Here is a 20,442-nt window from a genome sequence, read left to right on the forward strand (position 1 = left end):
TTGATACCGTGTGAAGTATGTATTTTATACTATCTAGGTCCTAAACATTGGGTTACGACTCCCTTCAACCACTTCTCTTCTTTGGATTATCATCGATATTAAATTGTCTTTCTTCATTAACATGACTATCTCTTTGCACTTTCTGTGACTTTTGTTTTTCTTCGACCCTTTGAGCCATGTTTGGACTCACTAAGGATAGTCGTGTACGTAACTGACGTTTCATTAATAACTCAGCAGGAGTAAGTCCTGTAGTGGAGTGTGGAGTCGTCCTATACCTTAATAGGAAATTAGCTAATCTATGTTTCATAGTGTACTTCTTGCCATCTAGTACCTGTTTCGTTAATGCACTTTTGACAACCTGTACTGCCCTTTCAGCCGCACCATTGCTAGCTGGGTGATAAATGGGACTTAGCGTGTTTGATCCCATTAAGTTTGCAAAATCTTTCAAACTCATCAGAAATTAATTGTGGACCTGAATCGGACACCAATTCCTCAGGAATACCATGTTCGGCAAAAATTAATCTCAACTCATCGATCGTATTAGCACTGATAGTACTTGACGTCAATCCATGAATTACTGTCTATCAAAATCAAAAAATTGTTGACGTTCTTTTCAAAAAAATCAATATGTACTCTCTGAAATGGTCTACTAAGCCATTTCCAAGGTATTGAGGGGGTGCTAGGCGGAACATTTCTCATACTCTGACAAGTATTACATCTCTTTACTACTTCAATATCACAGTCTAACTTGGGCCACCATACTGTACGTATGATCTGGCAATGGCTTTTATCGCACATATTCCGGGATGCTCCCAATGCATTTCATCAAGCACTTTAGAACGTAGTTTAGAAGGGAATATAACCCTGGAGCCCCAAAGTAAGCAATTACCTTCACACGATAGCTCAAGTTGTCTGTTTACATATGGTTTTATGTCATCAAAATTATCAACGTTTGGCCATCCATGTTTCACATAGTTAAGTACTTTACATAATACATTGTCTCTTAGTGTTTCTTTCTCAATGTCTTTTGCTGTTATCGGAAAGTCGTCTTCAATCGCGGTAACGTTAAATATGCTTTGCTCTACGTCACACTCACCGCTCTTTAGTGGTAGTCACGATAAAGCATCTGCAATCTCGTTTGACGAAATATACTGTATATCATAATCGTATTGATTTAACAGAAGAGCCCATCTTGATGAATGAGTTTTATTGCTAGACTTTATGTTACAGCCGTTATTTCGATAAATCACAAATACCATCTAAAATTACTGACATTGTGAGCTGAAGTATTTCAGGCGCATGTTGGTCTACTTAAAAGTGGCACTTTTTGGTTTCTGAATACAAAGATTGTATTGCATTTATGTTTCTATAAGCCATTTTGACCTTGCATGAACCAATCAAATCTAGTTTATTATCACCAGGCCCTTTCAAACAATGGACGGTGTTCTTGAGCTTTAACTTCTGTACAATTGCGTGGTCGTGTCCTATGACACTAACCATGGCTCTCGTATCTATCTTGAATTTAACGTTATACCACTCATCAATTGTAATATCAACATTCGTATTCCTCTAGTTTGTCAAACACAGTATCTGTTGTTAAGGTGGTTTGAACGTCATGTAGATTTTATCTCTACCCATGATGCTCAGTAATAATGTGAATTCTTAGCGCTCAGCCCTGTATCTATTTCGTAGTTAAGCCACTGGCTTTTAAAAAATTTCCAATTTTCCTGTACATCTTTAATTACAGTACCAACCTCCATGGGCGACGGTATAGGAAAATTAAGTGACTGACGTGTTGGACAATGTGCGGTGAACCAATGCTCAGATTTTCTAACATAGCCTAGCCAAAATTCCAATTTATTACCGTTTATCCTACCGCTGCGTTTGGTGTGGATTGATGGGTCCGGTTCAATAGGAACAACTAAATGAAACACAATTAATATAGGTTTCAGATGTCTCCAAGATGCGTATATTTATTCAACTCATACTAGCAACTGCACAGCTTTTCATAGACATGTTTCTAGATATTATTACATTTACAGGCAGAATGTATAATCGTTTTGCTGATTGCACTGTGCGATACTAGTTTTATTGACAATGTAAAAATAATTAAATGTAGGCTTATATATAACAATTTGTAATGAATAATTCATCGAATTACAATCTAATCATTCCATCAAATAAAGCCGAAGTATATAGTCATGTCTTGACCATTACAGTCACACCAGATATGACTTCATCAGTGCTTCTATGAATGGATGAATAGTTTGGAGCAGGAGGGCTAGTAGTGACAAAACAACTGTTTTGATTTTGAAAAAAAATGGCTTTTAAATTTTTGGGGGAAGGGGCAAAGCTAGTATCCAAGACCTATATGTTATGACAGTATTTACGTGACATGTCCTACCTTTATATTAAACTTAAATAATATTCACCTAAACTATTAGATGCATCATAACTAGTGAAAATATAATAATTTGGATAAAAAAAAGTTTCTGCACTTGAGTGGGATATACCAGCATGCAAACCAACAGAGGCCTATAAGGATAATTCCAGGCATTTTTTTCAATTGGTTATTTTATAATAAGACTACACAATAACAATGGCCGGTGAAGCAATGTACGTACTAGCTTTCTGATTCGGAAGGCATTAATGGAATGTAAAGCCTGTATTTATTTTCGTATACCATCAAACATTTTATATGTATATATACCGGTAGTTCATTAATGCTAGTAGTAGGTCTAATCAAATTGTCTGACATTGTGCGAGATAATTTGTGATTGTGATCCAGCATTTAAAAGCGATCTTGTTGAGCGGTTGCCCTGGCGATACTGGTCCCATAGTAATAGCAGTTTGGTTGTTGCACCTTGAGCACCAACTCATCAGAAACTGAAACCTCCTCACTATTAGTTTAGCTGAAAGAAAATTGACAATAAGGTAATGGTTACTGTGTTGCAATGTTAGGCCTATTTGAATTTTGTTATATACCCCAGTACCTTTGTACAGTAGTAATGTATTGTAAAGTATTGTAAAGCTGACTCAAAGAAACATGTATTCACTTCGACTACTTTCTAACAACTATTTTATTAAATTCTATCTATATGACTCATACAAATTGGTAGAGTGTTGACAAAGTGCGAGGTATACGAGGCAAGCCAAATATTTGTGCGAGGCATCATTTTATCATTTCCAAAAGTGCCAGGCATATAGTTTACAATTTCAAAAAGGTGTGAGGCATATCTTAACGTACTATTATGCTATATTATAGGCCTAATAATCAATTATTTATATTTTGATCATAAGCACAAAAGTGCTCAAACTGTTCAAAAGTTGTGAATCCATATGCGCCATATTTTAAAAATCTGAACGACAGTCTTCAACTTTCGATAAACAATCATTTTTATAGCAACACTCATCAAATGACTGCCATGCTTGTTGGCATTTCGAGCGTGTTCACTTTAAAATTAATTTAACATGTATCTTGAACATAGCAGAGTGAAAATAATATTTTGTCACACCCCCGCGCCTCGATCTGGTAGACCTGAGAGAGACAGGTAGCGGAACGATTCTGCCCTGAGAGGATTCGGCCTTGTGGCGATTCCCCTCCTATAGCACAAAAAAGGGCCTAGGCTACTTCAATTTCGGTGATTTCCTGCCTCGCAATGTTGGGAAATGATAAAATGATGCCTCGCATTTTTTGATGATGGTAAAACGATGCCTTGCATACATTTCTGACTTGCCTCGCTTTCCTTGCGTGCCTCGCTGCCTCGCACTTTGTTACTACCCCCAATTTGTATGAGTCATTATAGATAATAGAGTTGTTAAAAAGTAGTCGAAGTGAGTACATGTTTCTTTGAGTCAGCTTTACAATACATTACTACTGTACAAAGGTACTGGGGGTATATAACAATATACAAATCAATAATCGCCCCACATTTTGATTACTGTAATGTTGTATGGGGACAATCAAATAAAACATTAAGTAAAAAATTGCAAGTTCTCCAAAATAGAGCAGCAAAAATTATATTACGAAAATCATGTTAAGATTTTCCATAACTTAGCACCTTCATATCTTGGAAACAGAATTACCTTAACCAATATAACACAAGATCAAAGGATCATTATATGTTGAAAAACCAAAAACTGAATACAAACAGAGTTTAACCTATCGTGGTGCTAAGTTATGGAATAATCTAAACATAGAATCTAGAAATGCGTGCGACAAGTCTTGCCAAATTCAAAGAGTATATTTTAATTTAAATGCACAAGACTTGTAGGCAGGTTAATTTCTATGTTTTATGATGTATCTTTTTTATATTATACAGTACTTGAATTTGCATCTTTTAATTAGGTGATCATTTAGAATAAAATGATCACCTATTGTTATTGTATAAAATCTTTATTATTTTTAGGTGATAATTTAGAATAAAATGATCACCTATTGTTATTGTACTTGCATTGAAATTGGTTATCAACATCAACTTTTTATTTCTCTTCTTTCTTTCTGTATTATTTTTGTGTAACGCTTTTCTCTGAAACTTGCAAACATAACATTTTGTGAACTATGTTAACATTTTGACATTTATGTAACGTCGTCAAGCGAAGCTTTTCATGATGTTTACAATTGCGCAACGTGACATACGCGCGATTTAACGATTTTCTCGTATTTAACATAGGTCAAAAACCAAATAACATTTTAAATTGAAACTTTGCACAAGTTTAATTTATATCATGCGCTAACTTTCTGTTGAACAAAAATTGCGTGTTTTCACAAAGTTACGCGCGCACGCGCATTTAAAATTTCAAAATGCGCAAAATTATTTTCTATTCAACTTTCTACGCGTTTCAAAAATTCCCACGCGTGCGCAAATTTATAGCATTAAAAACATTATTTTTTCACGTGATTTGTGTTTTTCCAGCCTCTTCTAGTAATTTTACCAACTTTAAACAATTTGGACTTAAGGTTACGTCATACGAGCACGTCGAATTGGTCAATTTTCGCGCGTTTTTGATGAAAAAGTTCAGAAATTCGTCAAAATTATGCCTTTTTTTAAACAGTCGTAGTTTCTAAACTGCACAGTCAACTTTTTTTGGATGACATATTCTGGAAGTTGATGAGTTGTAGATATCGGATCATGTATCAATATGGCTAACCGGACATTGTGACGTCATCGTATGGCCACGCGAATATAAAATTTAGGATTTTTGTATCTTTTGTCATAGCTCATCACATTTAATAGAGCGCATCTCCACTTATCCGTTTTCCATTTTCACTCCGATTTTGATATTGTCTAGGTCAATCAACTATCTTTCGCATAAATTAAAAATATTTTAATTTTTTTGACGTCATCATGCCTAAAAATTTTAATTACGTGTGGCATTAATTTCATCTGTACAGTAAATTTTAATCTGTTATAGCTCGTAAGAATAAAATGTGATAATCACGATTAAAACGTTTTCTGGAAGCTATTGGATTGTAGATACAAAATCATGTGAAAATTTTGCCAATCTGATGATGTGACGTCGTCATCATATGGCCAGTTAACTAAAAAAAATCGTATTTTCATTTTTTGCCTAATAGTTACATTTAAAAGAGCGCGCATCAATATTTCACGTATTCAAATTTCTTCTGCACGTTAATATGTTGTTGCTGAGATAATATCTTTCCGAAATTGCTATCTTTGTATTTCATTTTGATGCCGCCGCCATGTTAAAATTTGGAATAAATGGCAACTCCCGTAATTTCACCTAATCTACACTGTATGTAATATGTAAACAGATTTTACTGTTTATACCGACTGTAATGGAATAGCCCAAATCGTTTATTTCTATAATGTAGCAGGCCAAATAAGACGTTATTTTTACAGGATAGAGGGAGGCAAACAATATTTTTCTCGTATCAGAGCCATTCATATGTGATTTCTATTACATTTTCTGGTTTGTTTGTCAGTTGCTTGTCCGGCCTGTAGGTCATAATGCCAATGTGAACGCTTCCTTTTGGCCTCAACCTATCCCCTTAATGTTAAAAGGTACGTTGTTAAACGTCCATGTTTCACCACTTGCGCGGCGGATAACCAAACTCGTCAAAGTGACGAGTTTCATGTCTAGTTAGTTATCCCCATTCAGTGGGTAACTCCTTGTAACTGTATGAAATCATCTTTTTTTTTATTAGTTATCCGCATTGAGCGGATAACTCCTTGTAACCATCCTGGATCTTTTTTTTCTTTATATTATTCTTCTTTCTTTCTCCTCCATTTTTGTGTCTTGCGTATCTCAAAAACTTGTAAACATAACATTTCATAACTTTGTCATCATATGGACATTTACGTGAAGTTGTGCACCTCCTATTTTTGAATGACGTCAGAGTTGTGCAACGTGACCTACGTGCGATTTTATGATTTTTTATGATTGATCATAGGCTAAAAACCAAGCATAATTTTGTTTTGACACTTTGTGAAAATTTAAGTCATATCAAGAGCAAACTTTTTGTGGATTAAAAATGGCATGTTTTACAAGACGTTTCGCGCGCACGCGCATTTCTCCTCTATTTTTGTGTCTCACGTATCTCAAAAACGTGTAAACATAACATTTCATAACTTTGTCAACATATGGGCATTCATGTGAAGTTGTGCACCTCCTATTGTGAATGACGTCAGAAATGCGCAACGTGACTTACGCGCGATTTTATGAATTTCGCGTATTTAACATAGATTGAAAACCATATAACAATTTAAATTGAAACTTAGCAAAAGTTTAATTTATATCATGCGCTAACTTTTTGTGCACTAAAAATGGCATGTTTTACACAAAGTTACACGCGCACACACATTTAAAATTCAAAATGCGCAAAATTAATTTCTAATCAACTTTCTACGCTAATCATGACATTTTGAGCATGTCAAAAATTCCCACGCGCGCGAACAATTTTATGCGCGTGGTGCGCACGTAGCGCTAAAAATATTTTTTTTTTATTGAATTATGTTTTTCCAGCCTTTTATAGTAATTTTACCAATTTTAAAACAATTTCGACTTAAAATTACGTCATACGAGCACGTCGAATTGTACAATTTGCATTTGTTTTTAATGAAAAAGTTCAAAAATTCGTCAAAATTATGCCCTTTTTTAAACAATCATATATTCTAAACTACAAGGTAAACTTTTTTTTAATTACATATTCTGGAAGGTGATGAGTTGTAGATATTGGATCATTAATCAATATGGCTAACCGGACATTGTGACGTCATCGTATGGCAACACGAATCTAAAATATAGGATTTTTGTCTCTTTCGTTATTGCTCATCACATTTTTCGCGTATTTAATATAGATCGAAAACCATATAACAATTTAAATTGAAACTTAACAAAAGTTTAATTTATATCTTGCGCTAACTGACTGTGGGGAAAAAATGGCATGATTTACACGAAGTTACGCGCGCACGCGCGTTTAAAATTTGATAATGCGAAAAATCTATTTCTAATCAACTTTCTACGCGTTTCATGTCATTTTGAGCATGTCAAAAATTCCCACGCGTGCGCATTTTTTTACGCGCGCGGTGCACACGTAGCGTTGAAAACAATTTTTTTTACATGATTTATGTTTTTCCACCCTTTTCTAGTAACTTTACCAACTTTTAAGCAATTTCAACTTAGAATTACGTCATACGGGCACGTTGAATTGGATAATTTACGTGCGTTTTTGATGAAAAAGTTCAAAAATTCCTCAAAATTTGTCAAAATTATATCTTTTTTTAAACAGTCGTAGTTTCTAAACTAAATGGTGAAAGTTATTTTTATTACATATTCTGGAAGTTGATGAGTTGTAGATATCGGATCATGCATTATTTTTGGCTAACCGAACATTGTGACGTCATCGTATGGCCACCCGAATATAAAATATAGAATTTTTGTATCTTTCGTCATAGCGCATCACATTTAATAGAGTGCATCTCCACTTATCTGTTTTCCATTTTCACCCTGATTTTGATATTTTCTAGGTCAATTAACTATCTTTAATGAGTTGAAAATATTTTAATTTTTATGACGTCATCACGTCTCAAAATGTAAATAACGGGGGTCACTTATTTTCATCTTTACGGTAAATTTCAATCTGTTATAGCTCGTCAAAATAAAAAGTGATAATCATGATTACAACTTTTTCTTGAAGCTATTGGATTGTAGATACGAATTCATGTAAACATTTTGCCAATCGGTTGTTGTGACGTCATCATATGGCCAGTTGAATAAAAAAAGTCGTATTTTCATCTTTTGCGTCATAGTTCATCACATTTAAAAGGGCGCGAATCTATATTTTACGTATTCAAATTTCTTTTACACGTTAATATGTTGTTGCAGAGATAATGTCCTTCCGAAATTGCTATCTTAATGTTTCATTTAGATACCGTCGCCATGTTAAAAATAGGAATAAACGGGGGGTCCCGTAATTTCACCTATTCTGCACTGTATGTAATATGTATACAGAATATACTGTTTATACTGTATATACTATACGACACAAAATTGACAGAATTCAGCACTAACAGCATATGATATTCTTCAGTTCAGGTCATAATGCCATAATCTTTTCTGTGTGCAAAATTCCAACGTATGAAGTACGCGTGGCGTTTGTCGTGCGGATAACTAACTCGTCAAAGTGACGAGTTCAAATCTAGTATTCTTCTTCTTTCTGTACACTTTTTGTGTAACAATTATCTCAAAAAGTTGAATGGCAATGATCGCAAAAATTTCACAATGTCTTTCAAATACTTTAACTTAGTCCTAATAAGCTTTTCAGCGTGATCACTCATCTGTGACGTCATTTATATGCCATTTTGTAAAATCACATTATCAATCATATCTCCATAATTCATTATCACATATTAATGAAATTCACTACACGTAAACTTCAGGTCAGGGGGAATAATATTAGCAAATAAAAACGCACGTGCATGTTGGGTCATGCGCGTGAAATTGCGCGTTAAAAATTTAAAAAGCTCAAAATTACCTTTTGATCAATTTAGAGCATGAATTAGGCCATTTGCATGTTTTAAAAAATTACTGCGCAAAAACACGTTTTTGCGCACGCAAATTTTAAAAAGCGTCACAAATTTGATGTATAAATCACATTCTACTCACAATCTTTAGTGCACTCACCGATTTTGAGTCCATTCCGACTTAAAATAACGCTATACGAGCACGTTAAAAATGACAAAATGCGCACATTAATTTCACAAAAGTTCTGAAAATTGTAAAAATAGGCCTTTTTTATAACTCTTCAGAATGGAAGATGACCCCCAATTTTTTTAACTTATTCGGGAAGCCATTGAGTTGTAAATATGAATTCATGTACACATTTGACGTACAAAATGTTGTGACGTCATCAAATGGCCACTTGAATTTAAAAATTAGAATTTTTTATCTTTTTGTGTAGGTTATGACATTCAACAGAGTGCATATCGGTTATGCGCTCGAATTTCGCACAAATTTCAGTATGTGCTTGCTTAATTAATTATCTTTATCACCATTTTCATTTTGATGACGTCATCACGCCTAAAAACTTGAATAACGTAGGTCGTGTAATTTCACCTTCGCCGTAAATTTGAATATCTTACAGCTCTTCAAAATTGAAGGTTACCTTGATGATTATAATTTATTATGAAAGCTGATGAAATGTAGATATGAATTCATATAAAAATCAAGCTGTTGTGACGTTAACATATGGCCAGATGAAGTTAAAAAGTAGTTTTTTTCATCTTTTTTGTCAAAGTTATACAAATTTCAAAGAGCGCGCACAGCGCTTCTACGTACCAGATTCTCTTACAATTCTTATATTTATTTGCTCAATTCATTATCTTTCGAAATTGTCATCTTCGAGTTTATTTTGATAATTCCATCATACCAAAAAATTAGAACATGATTTGTGTCCCGTAATTTCACCTATGCTACACTGTATATAGATATACAGTATATACTGTACATATTGTATATGGCATATAATAGGCACAACTCAGCACTATAAGCATATAATAGGATGGTATACATCAACATTTTTTGATCATATGTTAACGTACGTGCATGTTTAAAAAAAAATTAATTTCAGTAAAAGGATAAAAATGATCACCTATAATTCGTCAAAGTGACGAATTAAATTCTAGTTTTAAATTGTTTTTCTTTTTTATAAATTCTGTTCATTTATTAATCCTTTTTACTTTGAAATCAAATTATTATTACTTGTTTGAATGTATTGTGTACTGTAGCTTACTGTATGTTAAAATTGTTTTTATGTTTTTATCATGGGAAAATTTTCTCTATGGTTTTTATACCACACTGTATATACCTTTGTTGTTAATTTTAAGAATAATTTATGGCCTTGCATGGCCTTGACGAAAAACACCTTTTGGTGATCAAGTTCTCCGTGTTGAAATAAAGAATTTATTATTATTATTATTATCACAGAAGGTATGAAGAACAAAAATCAATTGCAAAAACGGCCTCTCTATGCTATGTAACAGAGCCAACGCTATGTTAATAGGACAGGAGACCACACTCCTTTGAGTTATAAAACAAGGATTATGAATTACGCAGAAAACATAAGTTGCAAGTTGTCTTTCCATTTATTTCTCACAATAGTATACTGAACAACATTTATCCAGCAAGCTGCCTGGTAATTCAAAGTAGTCCTTCTACAATTAAACATGTTAACACGCTAAAGAACATAACGTAACTAAAAACGCCTTCACGGCAAACAACAGGCTATATACCGTTGTCCACCTGTGCGTGCAATAGTTATTTAAATTAGGAGATCGTTCGGAATACAGTTACAGTTACGTAAATACATACGAATCATTATAGGGATTCTTACAACTTTCTATGTCTGGAAGAAAATAATGGTTAAAAAAACAAATTAAAAGAATAACTAGAATTTAATTCGTCACTTTGACGAATTATAGGTGATCATTTTTATCATTTTACTGAAATTAATTTTTTTTTAAACATGCACGTACGTTAACATACGATCAGAAAATGTTGATGTATACCATCCTATTATATGATTGAAAATGTTCATCTGGTTTGTAGATATAAGTTATTTTTATCCTATTATATGCTTATAGTGCTGAGTTGTGCCTATTATATGCCATATACAATATGTACAGTATATACTGTATATCTATATACAGTAGCATAGGTGAAATTACGAGACACACATCATGTTCTAATTTTTTGGTATGATGGAATTATCAAAATAAACTCGAAGATGACAATTTCGAAAGATAAGGAATTGAGCAAATAAATATAAAAATTGGAAGAGAATCTGGCACGTAGAAGCGCTGTGCGCGCTCTTTGAAACTTGTATAACTTTGACGAAAGAGATGAAAACTACTTTGTAAGTTCAACTGGCCATATATTAACGTCACAACATCTGATAGGCTTGATTTTTATATGAATTCATATCTACATTTCATCAGCTTTCATAATAAATTATAATCATCAAGGTCACCTTTAATTCTGAAGAGCTGTAAGATATTAAAAAATATGGTGTAGGTGCAATTACACAACCCACGTTATTCAAGTTTTTATGCATGATGACGTCATCAAAATGAAACTCATGAGAAAGATAATTAATTGAACAATCATATACTAAAATTTGAGACAATCTGAAATCAGACACAAAATAACCCAGATGCGCTCGGTTGAATGTGATTATCTATAACGAAAGAGAAAAAAACATAACTAGATTTGAACTCGTCACTTTGACGAGTTAGTTATCCGCACGACAAACGCCATGCGCACGTCATACGTTGGAATTTTGCACACGGAAAAAGATTATGGCATTATGACCTGAACTGAAGAATATCATATGCTGTTAGTGCTGAATTCTGTCAATTTTGTGTCATATAGCATATACAGTGCAAACGGTATAATCTGTATACATGTTACACACAGTGTAGAATAGGTGAAATTACGTGACCCCCCGTTTATTCTTATTTTTAACATGGCGACGGTATCAAAATGAAACACTAAGATAGCAATTTCGGAAGTACATTATCTCAGCAACAACATGTTAACGTGTAGAAGAAATTTGAATACGTAAAATGTAGATGCGCGCTCTTTTAAATGTGATGAACTATGACGCAAAAGATGAAAATACGACTTTTTTTATTCAACTGGCCATATAATGACGTCACAACGTCGGATTGGAAAAATGTTCACATGAATTCGTATCTACAATCCAATAGCTTCCAGAAAATGTTTTAATCATGATTATAGCTTTTTATTCTGACGAGCTATAACAGATTGAAAGTTACTTTAAAGAAGAAAATAAGTGACCCACGTTATTTAAATTTTTTCAACATGATGACGTCATAAAATTAAAGTATTTTTAACTCATACGAAAGATAGTTCATTTACCTACAAAATATCAAAATCGGGGTGAAAATGGAAAACGGATAAGTGAAGATGCGCTCAATTAAATGTGATACGCTAAGACGAAAGATACAAAAATCCTATATTTTATATTCGCGTGGCCACACGATGACGTCACAATGTCCGGTTAGCCATATTAATGCATGATCCAATATCTACAACTCATCAACTTCCAGAATACGTAATAAAAATAACTTTTACCGTTTAGTTTAGAAACTACGACTGTTTAAAAAAAGGTATAATTTTGACAAATTTTGACAAATTTTTGAACTTTTTTATAAAAAACGCACGTAAGTTATCCAATTCAACGTGCCCGTATGACGTAATTTTAAGTCAAAAATGTTTAAAAGCTGGTAAAATTACTAGAAAAGGCTGAAAAAACATAAATCACGCGAAAAAAAATTCTTTTCAACGCTACATGCGCACCGCACGCGTAAAAATATGCGCGCGTGGGAATTTTTTACATGCTTAAAATGACATGAAACGCGTAGAAAGTTGATTAGAAATTGATTTTTCGCATTTTGAAATTTTAAACGCGCGTGCACGCGTAACTTTGTGTGAAACATGTCATTTTTTTTTCACAGTCAGTTAGCGCAAGATATAAATTAAACTTTTACTAAGTTTCAATTTAAAATGTTATATGGTTTTCGATTTATGTTAAATACGCGAAATTCGTTAAAACGCGCGTAAGTCATGTTGCGCAACTCTGACGTCATTCAAAAATAAAAAAGCACAACTTCACGTGAATGCCCACATGTTGACAAAGTTATGAAATGTTACCTTTACAAGTTTTAGAGATACGCTCTGCACAAAAATGACAGAAAGAAAGAATAATACAGAAAAAAAAAAAAAAAGATGAAACAGGACAGTTCCAAGGAGTTATCCGCTGAATGCGGATAACTAATTTTTAAATTCAAGTGGCCATTTGATGACGTCACTACATTTTGTACATGAAATGTGTACATGAATTCATATCTACAACTCAATGGTTTCCAGAATAAGTTTAAAAAATTGGGGGTCATCATGTATTCTGAAGAATTATTTTCATTTTAAAAATGCCTTATTTTTCACCACTTTGATGCAATTAATGTGCGCATTTTGTCATTTTTAGCCTGCTAGTATAGCATTATTTTAAGTCGGAATGGATTCAAATTTGGTGAATGTACTAAGGATGGTGAGTAGAATGTGATTTGTACAAAAAAATCGTATTTTTTACGCTTTTAAAGTATCAGTATTAGGACGAGTTAAAGTATTTGAAAGACATTGTGAAATTTTGGTAATCATTAACATTAAACTTTTAGAGATATTTGTTACACAAAATCTGTACAGAGACAAATAAAGAAGAATCATAAGAACTAGATTTGAACTCGTCACTTTGACGAGTTCAGGTTATCCGCGCAAACGCAACATGCACATACTTAACTATATGAACCTCGACAATTATTATGCCATTCTATGACATGAAATAAATATGTTTACAGTGCTGAATTGTACCTATTATGTAGCATACAGCATATTACAGTATTTACAGAATAAACTGTATATGTTATATACAGTGTAGCATAGACGAAATTACGAGACCCATCTTTTAAATCCAATGACGTCATCAAATTTTAGAAGATAATTATCTAAATAATTACATTATTATTTGAAGAATTTTGGGCACATAAAAGTGAGATGTGCTCTCGTTTAAACGCAGTGAACGTTTACGCAAGAGATGAAAATATGACTTTTTGAATTCTTGACATGCGCAAAATGTCATGAATCGCGTAGAAAGTTCATTAGAAATTAATTTTGCGCATTTTAAAATTTTAAATGCGTGTGTGTGCAAAACTTCTTGTAAAACATGCCATTTTTAGCGCACAAAAATTTGACCTTTGATATGACACGTTTTAGAGAAACGTGACGCACAAAAATGACAGAAAGAAGCACTAGACATGAAACTCGTCACTTTGACGAGTTAGTTATCCGCACGAAATACGCCACCTGCACGTCATACGTTGGAATATTACACACAGAAAAAGATTATGGCATTATGACCTGAACTGAAGAATATGATATGTAGTTATTGCTGAATTCTGTTATTTTGTGTCATATAGTATACACAGTATAATCTGTATACATATCACATACAGTGTAGAATAGGTGAAATTACGGGACCCGCTATTTATTCCAACTTTTAACATGTTGACGTTTTCAAAATGAAACGCGAAGGTAGCAATTTTGGAAGGAAATTATCTCAGCAACAACATATTAACGTGTAGAAGAAATATGAATACGTGAAATATTGATGCACGTTTTTTGAAATGTAATGAACTATGATGCAAAAGACGAAAATACAACTTTTTTTATTTAACTGGCCAAATGATGATGACATCACAACATCCGATTGGCAAAATGTTCACATGATTTCGTATCTACAATCCAATAGCTTCCAAAAAACGTTTTAATCCTGATTATCACATTTTATTCTTACGAGCTATAACAGATTAAAATTTACTGTAAAGACAGAATTAATGACCCACGTAATTAAAATTTTTAGGCATGATGAAGTCATAAAAATTAAAATATTTTTAACTCATGCGTAACATAGTTGATTGACCTAGACAATATTAAAATCTCGGAGAAAAAGGAATACGGATAAGCGTGATGGGCTCCATTTAATGTGATGAGCAATAACGAAATAGACAAAAATCCTATATTTTACATTCGTCTGGCCATACGATGACGTCACAATGTCCGGTTAGCCATATTGATTCATGATCCGTTATCTACAACTCATCACCTTCCAGAATATGTAATTAAAAAAAGTTCACCTCGTAGTTTAGAATCTATGATTGTTTTAAAAAAGGCAAATTGTACAATTCGACGTGCTCGTGTGACGTATTTTTAAGTCGAAATTGTTTTAAAATTGGTAAAATTACTATAAAAGGCTGGAAAAACATAATTCACGCAAAAAAAAGATGTTTTTAGCGCTACGTGCGCACCACCCGCGTAAAATTTTTCGCGCACGTGGGAATGCTCAAAATGTCATTATCAGTGTAGAAAGTTGATTAGAAATTAATTTTGCATATTTTGAAATTTTAAATGCGCATGCGCGCGTAACTTAATCCATAGAAAGTTTGCCCTTGATATGACTTAAATTTTCACTAAGTGTCAATACAAAATGACTTTTGGTTTTTAATCTATGATCAATCATTGAAATTCATAAAATCGCGCGCAAGTCACGTTGCGCAACTCTGACGTCATTAAAAAATAGCGTGCACAAGTTCACGTAAATGTCGATATGTTGACAAAGTTACGATATGTCCTGTTTACACGTGTTAGAGAAACGCGACGCACAAAAATGACAGAAAGAAAGAAGCATAATACAGGAAAAGATGATGAAACAGGACAGTTACAAGGAGTTATCCGCTACTAAGCGGATAACTAATAATACAGAAAAGAGAAAAAAAAGATCCCATACAATAACAAGGAGTTATCCGCACTGCCATATGCGGATAACTAAAAAAAAGATCCAATACAATAACAAGGAGTTATCCGCCAAGTGCGGATTACTAAAAAAAAAAGATATTTACAATCACAAAGATCCCATACAATAACAAGGAGTTATCTGCACTGCCATGTGCGGATAACTAAAAAAAAGATCCAATACAATAACAAGGAGTTATCCGCCAAGTGTGGATAACTAAAAAAAAAAAGATATTTACAAATATTGATCCAATACAATAACAAGGAGTTATCCGCTCTACCAAGCGGATAACTAACCAGACATGAAACTCGTCACTTTGACGAATTAGTTATCGGCACGACAAACGCCACGTGCACGTCAGACGTTGGAATATTGCACACAGAAAAAGATTATGGCATTATGACCTGATCTGAAGAATATGATATGTTGTTAGTGCTGAACTCTGTCAATTTTGTGTAAAATAGTATATACAGTATAAACAGTAATCTGTATACATATTACATACAGTGTAGAATAGGTGAAATTATGGGACCCTCCATTTATGCAAATTTGTAACATGGCGACGGTATCAAGATGAAACACTAAGATAGCAATTTCGGAAGGAAATTATCTCAGCAACAACATATTAACGTGTAGAAGAAATTTTAATACGTAAAATATAAATAGCGCTCTTTTAAATGTAATGAACTATGACACAAAAGATGAAAATACGACTTTTTTTTATTTAACTGGCCATATGATGACGTCACAACATCTGATTGGCAAAATGTTCACATGATTTCATATCTACAATCCAATAGCTTCCAGAAAACGTTTTAATCGTGATTATCACATTTTATTCTTACGAGCTATAATAGATTAAAATTTTCTGTAAAGATGAAATTAATGACCCATGTAATTTAAATTTTTAGGCATGATGACGTCATAAAAATTAAAATATTTTTAACTCATGCGAAAGATAGTTGATTGACCTAGACAATATTAAAATCTTGGAGAAAAAGGAATACAGATAAGCGTGATGCGCTCCATTTAATGTGATCAGTACGAAGCCTAGAGGGGACATGATATAAATTTTTAAAAATTAATATCACGTACGTACATGTTATTTAATACGTACGTATGTGTTAATATTACGTACGTACGTAATAATCAACATGTATGTACGTGATATAAACATGTACGTACGTATTAAATAACACGTACTTATGTATTATTATTACGTACGTACGTGATATTTATTTAATACGTACGTACGTGTTAATATCACGTACGTGTTAATATCACGTACGTACGCATTATTATTATTACGTACGTAATATTAACATATACGTACGTATTAAATAACACGTACGTATTATTATTATTACGTACGCATGTGATATTTCATTTTACCTACGTACCTAAAATAGTAAAGCAAAGATAGAGATAGGCCGCTAGCCGCATGCTTAGCTGATAGTTCTAAATATGGATAGAGATCATCTTGTACGTCTCTACTTTGATTTAGGGTTTAGCCAAAATGAAATCTTGTATTACCTAGCTGGAAAACATCGCATAATACTAAGTCATAGACATCTTAAACGGATTTTAAAAAGGCTCTCTTTGTATAGGCGAAAGCATTCGGATGTATTGGATGTGGCCATTTATATAACAAGGAAACTAAAAACGTCATCACAGTTACATGGATATCGTTGGATGTATTCGAAATGCGTGGCTGATGGTTTGAGAGTATCAAAAGAAACAGTCCGCAGTTCTGTTGTTGATTTTAGATCCAGATGCAGTGAGCCAACGGCGTCGAAGGAGGCTCCAAAGAAGATTATACCATGGTGTTGATCCCAATTTCACCTGGCATTTAGATTCATATGACAAACTAAAGCCTTATGGAATTTGTATTAACGGGTGCATAGACGGCTTTTCATGGAAAATGATATGGTTACAAGCTTATCATACAAGTAGCAATCCCTATCTAATTGCTGGATACTTTATAAAAGCTGTGTTGGATGAAGAAGGGTGTCCACGACGTGTTCGGGCCGACAGAGGAACGGAAAATGGAACAGTTAGAGATCTGCAAACATTTTTGAGAAGGAATTACCAAGATGAATTAGCAGATCAGAAAAGTTTTGTATATGAACAAAGTGTTGCCAATCAACGTATCGAAGCTTGGTGGAACATCCTCAGAAAAGAATGCGCACAGTTTTGGATGAATATATTTGCAGTTCTAAAGGACAATGGTCAATTTAGTGGGGATTTTCTTGACAAGAATTTAATACAACTTTTTTTTATGGCCTTGATACAGGTTTGTAGTTTCAAAAATGTAATGTCTCTTTCATCACACTAAAATGGTATTGATCTATTGAATTTATTGAATACTATCTATACTAATACTATCTATACTATACTAACTATACTATTTATACTATTTTCTATACTAACTATACTATACTAACTATACTATCTATACTATACTAACTATACTATACTATACTATACTAACTATACTATACTATCTATACTATACTAACTATACTATACTATCTATACTATACTATCTATCGATACTATCTATCTGTACTATCTATCTGTACTTATCTATCTGTACTATCTATACTATCTATACTATCTATACTATCTGTCTGTCTGTCTATCTATATTATGTAAGTTTTTATATGACACTCTACAAGAACAGACCGCCTAACAATACTACCATTATTAATTAAAAAACAAGTTTTTAGTTGACGTTTAAATAGAGGTACCGAATTTGCTCCTCTTAAATCGACAAGAAGCGCGTTCCATATCCGCGAAGCGTTGACAGAAGAAGCATTGTCGCCAGCTTTCCGATTAGATCGTGGAACGAAAAGTCGGGTGGGATCATTGGAGACACCTATAATTTAAATGAAAGCTGATCGCGGTTAGACTTAATTAAATCCAAAGGAACAACAGATTAAATACATTTATAAACAAAAAATAACAATTTTGTACAAACTTCTTTTTTTATATAGGCCCCTAATATATATATGAAGACCTTTCAATAAACCATCCAAGGGCTGATCCTGTCCACACGCAAAGCTTTGTTCTGATTTTGCATTGACTTATTTTACACTAATGTCCATATTAAGTTTGATTTTGATTTGATTTCATTTGAATTTATTAGGAAAATCATCATAAAAAAATACATACAAAGTGATAACATAAATTACTGACATTAGAAATAAATACATTCAGACCTATAAAAGATTTTCCAAGAGAGCCCAAAAAGCTTTATTAGCTTATTTCTATTGGGATCCTTTTAAGTTAATCAAACATGACGTAAGATTCTTGTAAAATGTAGGCTACCAAAGAAGCAGAGTAGAAATTGCTGGACACACAAATGTAAACCATCAAAAGCAACTAGTTTGTGCTCATTATTTTACAACTCCATTGATGCATGATAAAAGTTAACAGAGCTTTCGGGCAACAGCCCTTCATCAGTGCAAGTGAAATTACTTGGAAAAAGTAGATAGTAAAGTTATCCAAAGTATACTTCAGGATTACAGAAAATTATATATCTATATTATAACTGTAAATTTACAAACAATATTATAATAATCATGTTAGTCTTGTTTTTTTTCCAGAACGAGTTGAACGATGTCGCACATACATGGGATTGTCATCGGATACAGAGCCATAGAAATATGATAGAACCATCTGGTAAACCTATCATTATGTATACATCACCAGAGTTGTATAATAGTGAAAACAAACTAGTTGCTGTTGATCCTGATGAAGTTGAAATTTGTGTCCAGCAATGTGTTTTCAAGAATGATCAACTGTGCAGTGATTCTACAGTTTTTGAATTATGTTGTGAATTCATGGTTGATCTTCATATGGACTTTCCACATGATTCGCAAGAAGCAATTGTTCTATATAATACTTTGCGTGAAGCTATCTATAGAGAGTTGTAAGACTAGTGAGCTCGTTATTTGTTTATGTTTATTTCATGATGTAAGTTGTCATCAATGTGTTTAATTTGCCGTTGAAGATGCAAAAAACTGAATGGTTATCTTTATTTCTGTATCTAACTTATTAAATTAAAGCAAACACGACAACACATTTCAATAATATTCAGTGTTTTAATGTATCGAAAAAAAAAACATAACTTCAACTTTTGTCTATAACAACGTACATGTCAATATAAAGTGTATATCACAAAATACAATTAGAATAAAGCAGCAAGAAGGATCTCCATTTCAAAACTTAAAACATCTTACAATCCGCAAACTAAAAAAAGAGTTACTACTACTGTATTACTAAATGTTCTTTCCTGTTATAGGCCTATTAGCTCAAAATACAACAATAGTGTTTGTTGTAGACATTCTATTGTTTCTTTCTATAACAGCATTGATACAGGTTTCTTTAACTTAAAATAATTCCCTAGCTGTTAGCCGTTTTGTTGGAATATAACTCATGCAAGGAATCAGTAAATGTAATTGACGTTGAATTACTGGAATTCTCTTCATCTTCATGCAGCTTCGTATGTAGGTAATTGCATCTTCTTCTTGCTCATGCACATGCCATTT

At 33.1% G+C, this 20,442-nt stretch overlaps 1 protein-coding gene and 1 long non-coding RNA gene across 2 annotated transcripts in view; one reads left to right on the forward strand and one right to left on the reverse strand.

Moving 5' to 3' along the window:
- Positions 1 to 2,074: 2,074 nt before the first annotated feature.
- The window catches only part of LOC144844143 (uncharacterized), a 187,905-nt gene continuing 169,537 nt past the window's right edge, over positions 2,075 to 20,442 (reverse strand). Inside the window, exon 3 of the long non-coding RNA XR_013612393.1 lies at positions 2,075 to 2,912. This is a non-coding gene — a long non-coding RNA (uncharacterized LOC144844143). The remainder of the gene's footprint in view (positions 2,913 to 20,442) is intronic.
- LOC144844135 (uncharacterized) lies at positions 17,542 to 19,895 on the forward strand. The gene is made up of 2 exons (XM_078700882.1): positions 17,542 to 18,182; positions 19,498 to 19,895. Exons 1-2 carry the CDS (start codon positions 17,811 to 17,813, stop codon positions 19,825 to 19,827), a joined length of 702 nt encoding a protein of 233 aa, XP_078557008.1. The 5' UTR covers positions 17,542 to 17,810; the 3' UTR covers positions 19,828 to 19,895.

This window comes from Antedon bifida, chromosome 1 (genome assembly GCF_963402885.1).
Source record: "Antedon bifida chromosome 1, ecAntBifi1.1, whole genome shotgun sequence".
In the NCBI taxonomy this organism is placed as follows: domain Eukaryota; kingdom Metazoa; phylum Echinodermata; class Crinoidea; order Comatulida; family Antedonidae; genus Antedon; species Antedon bifida.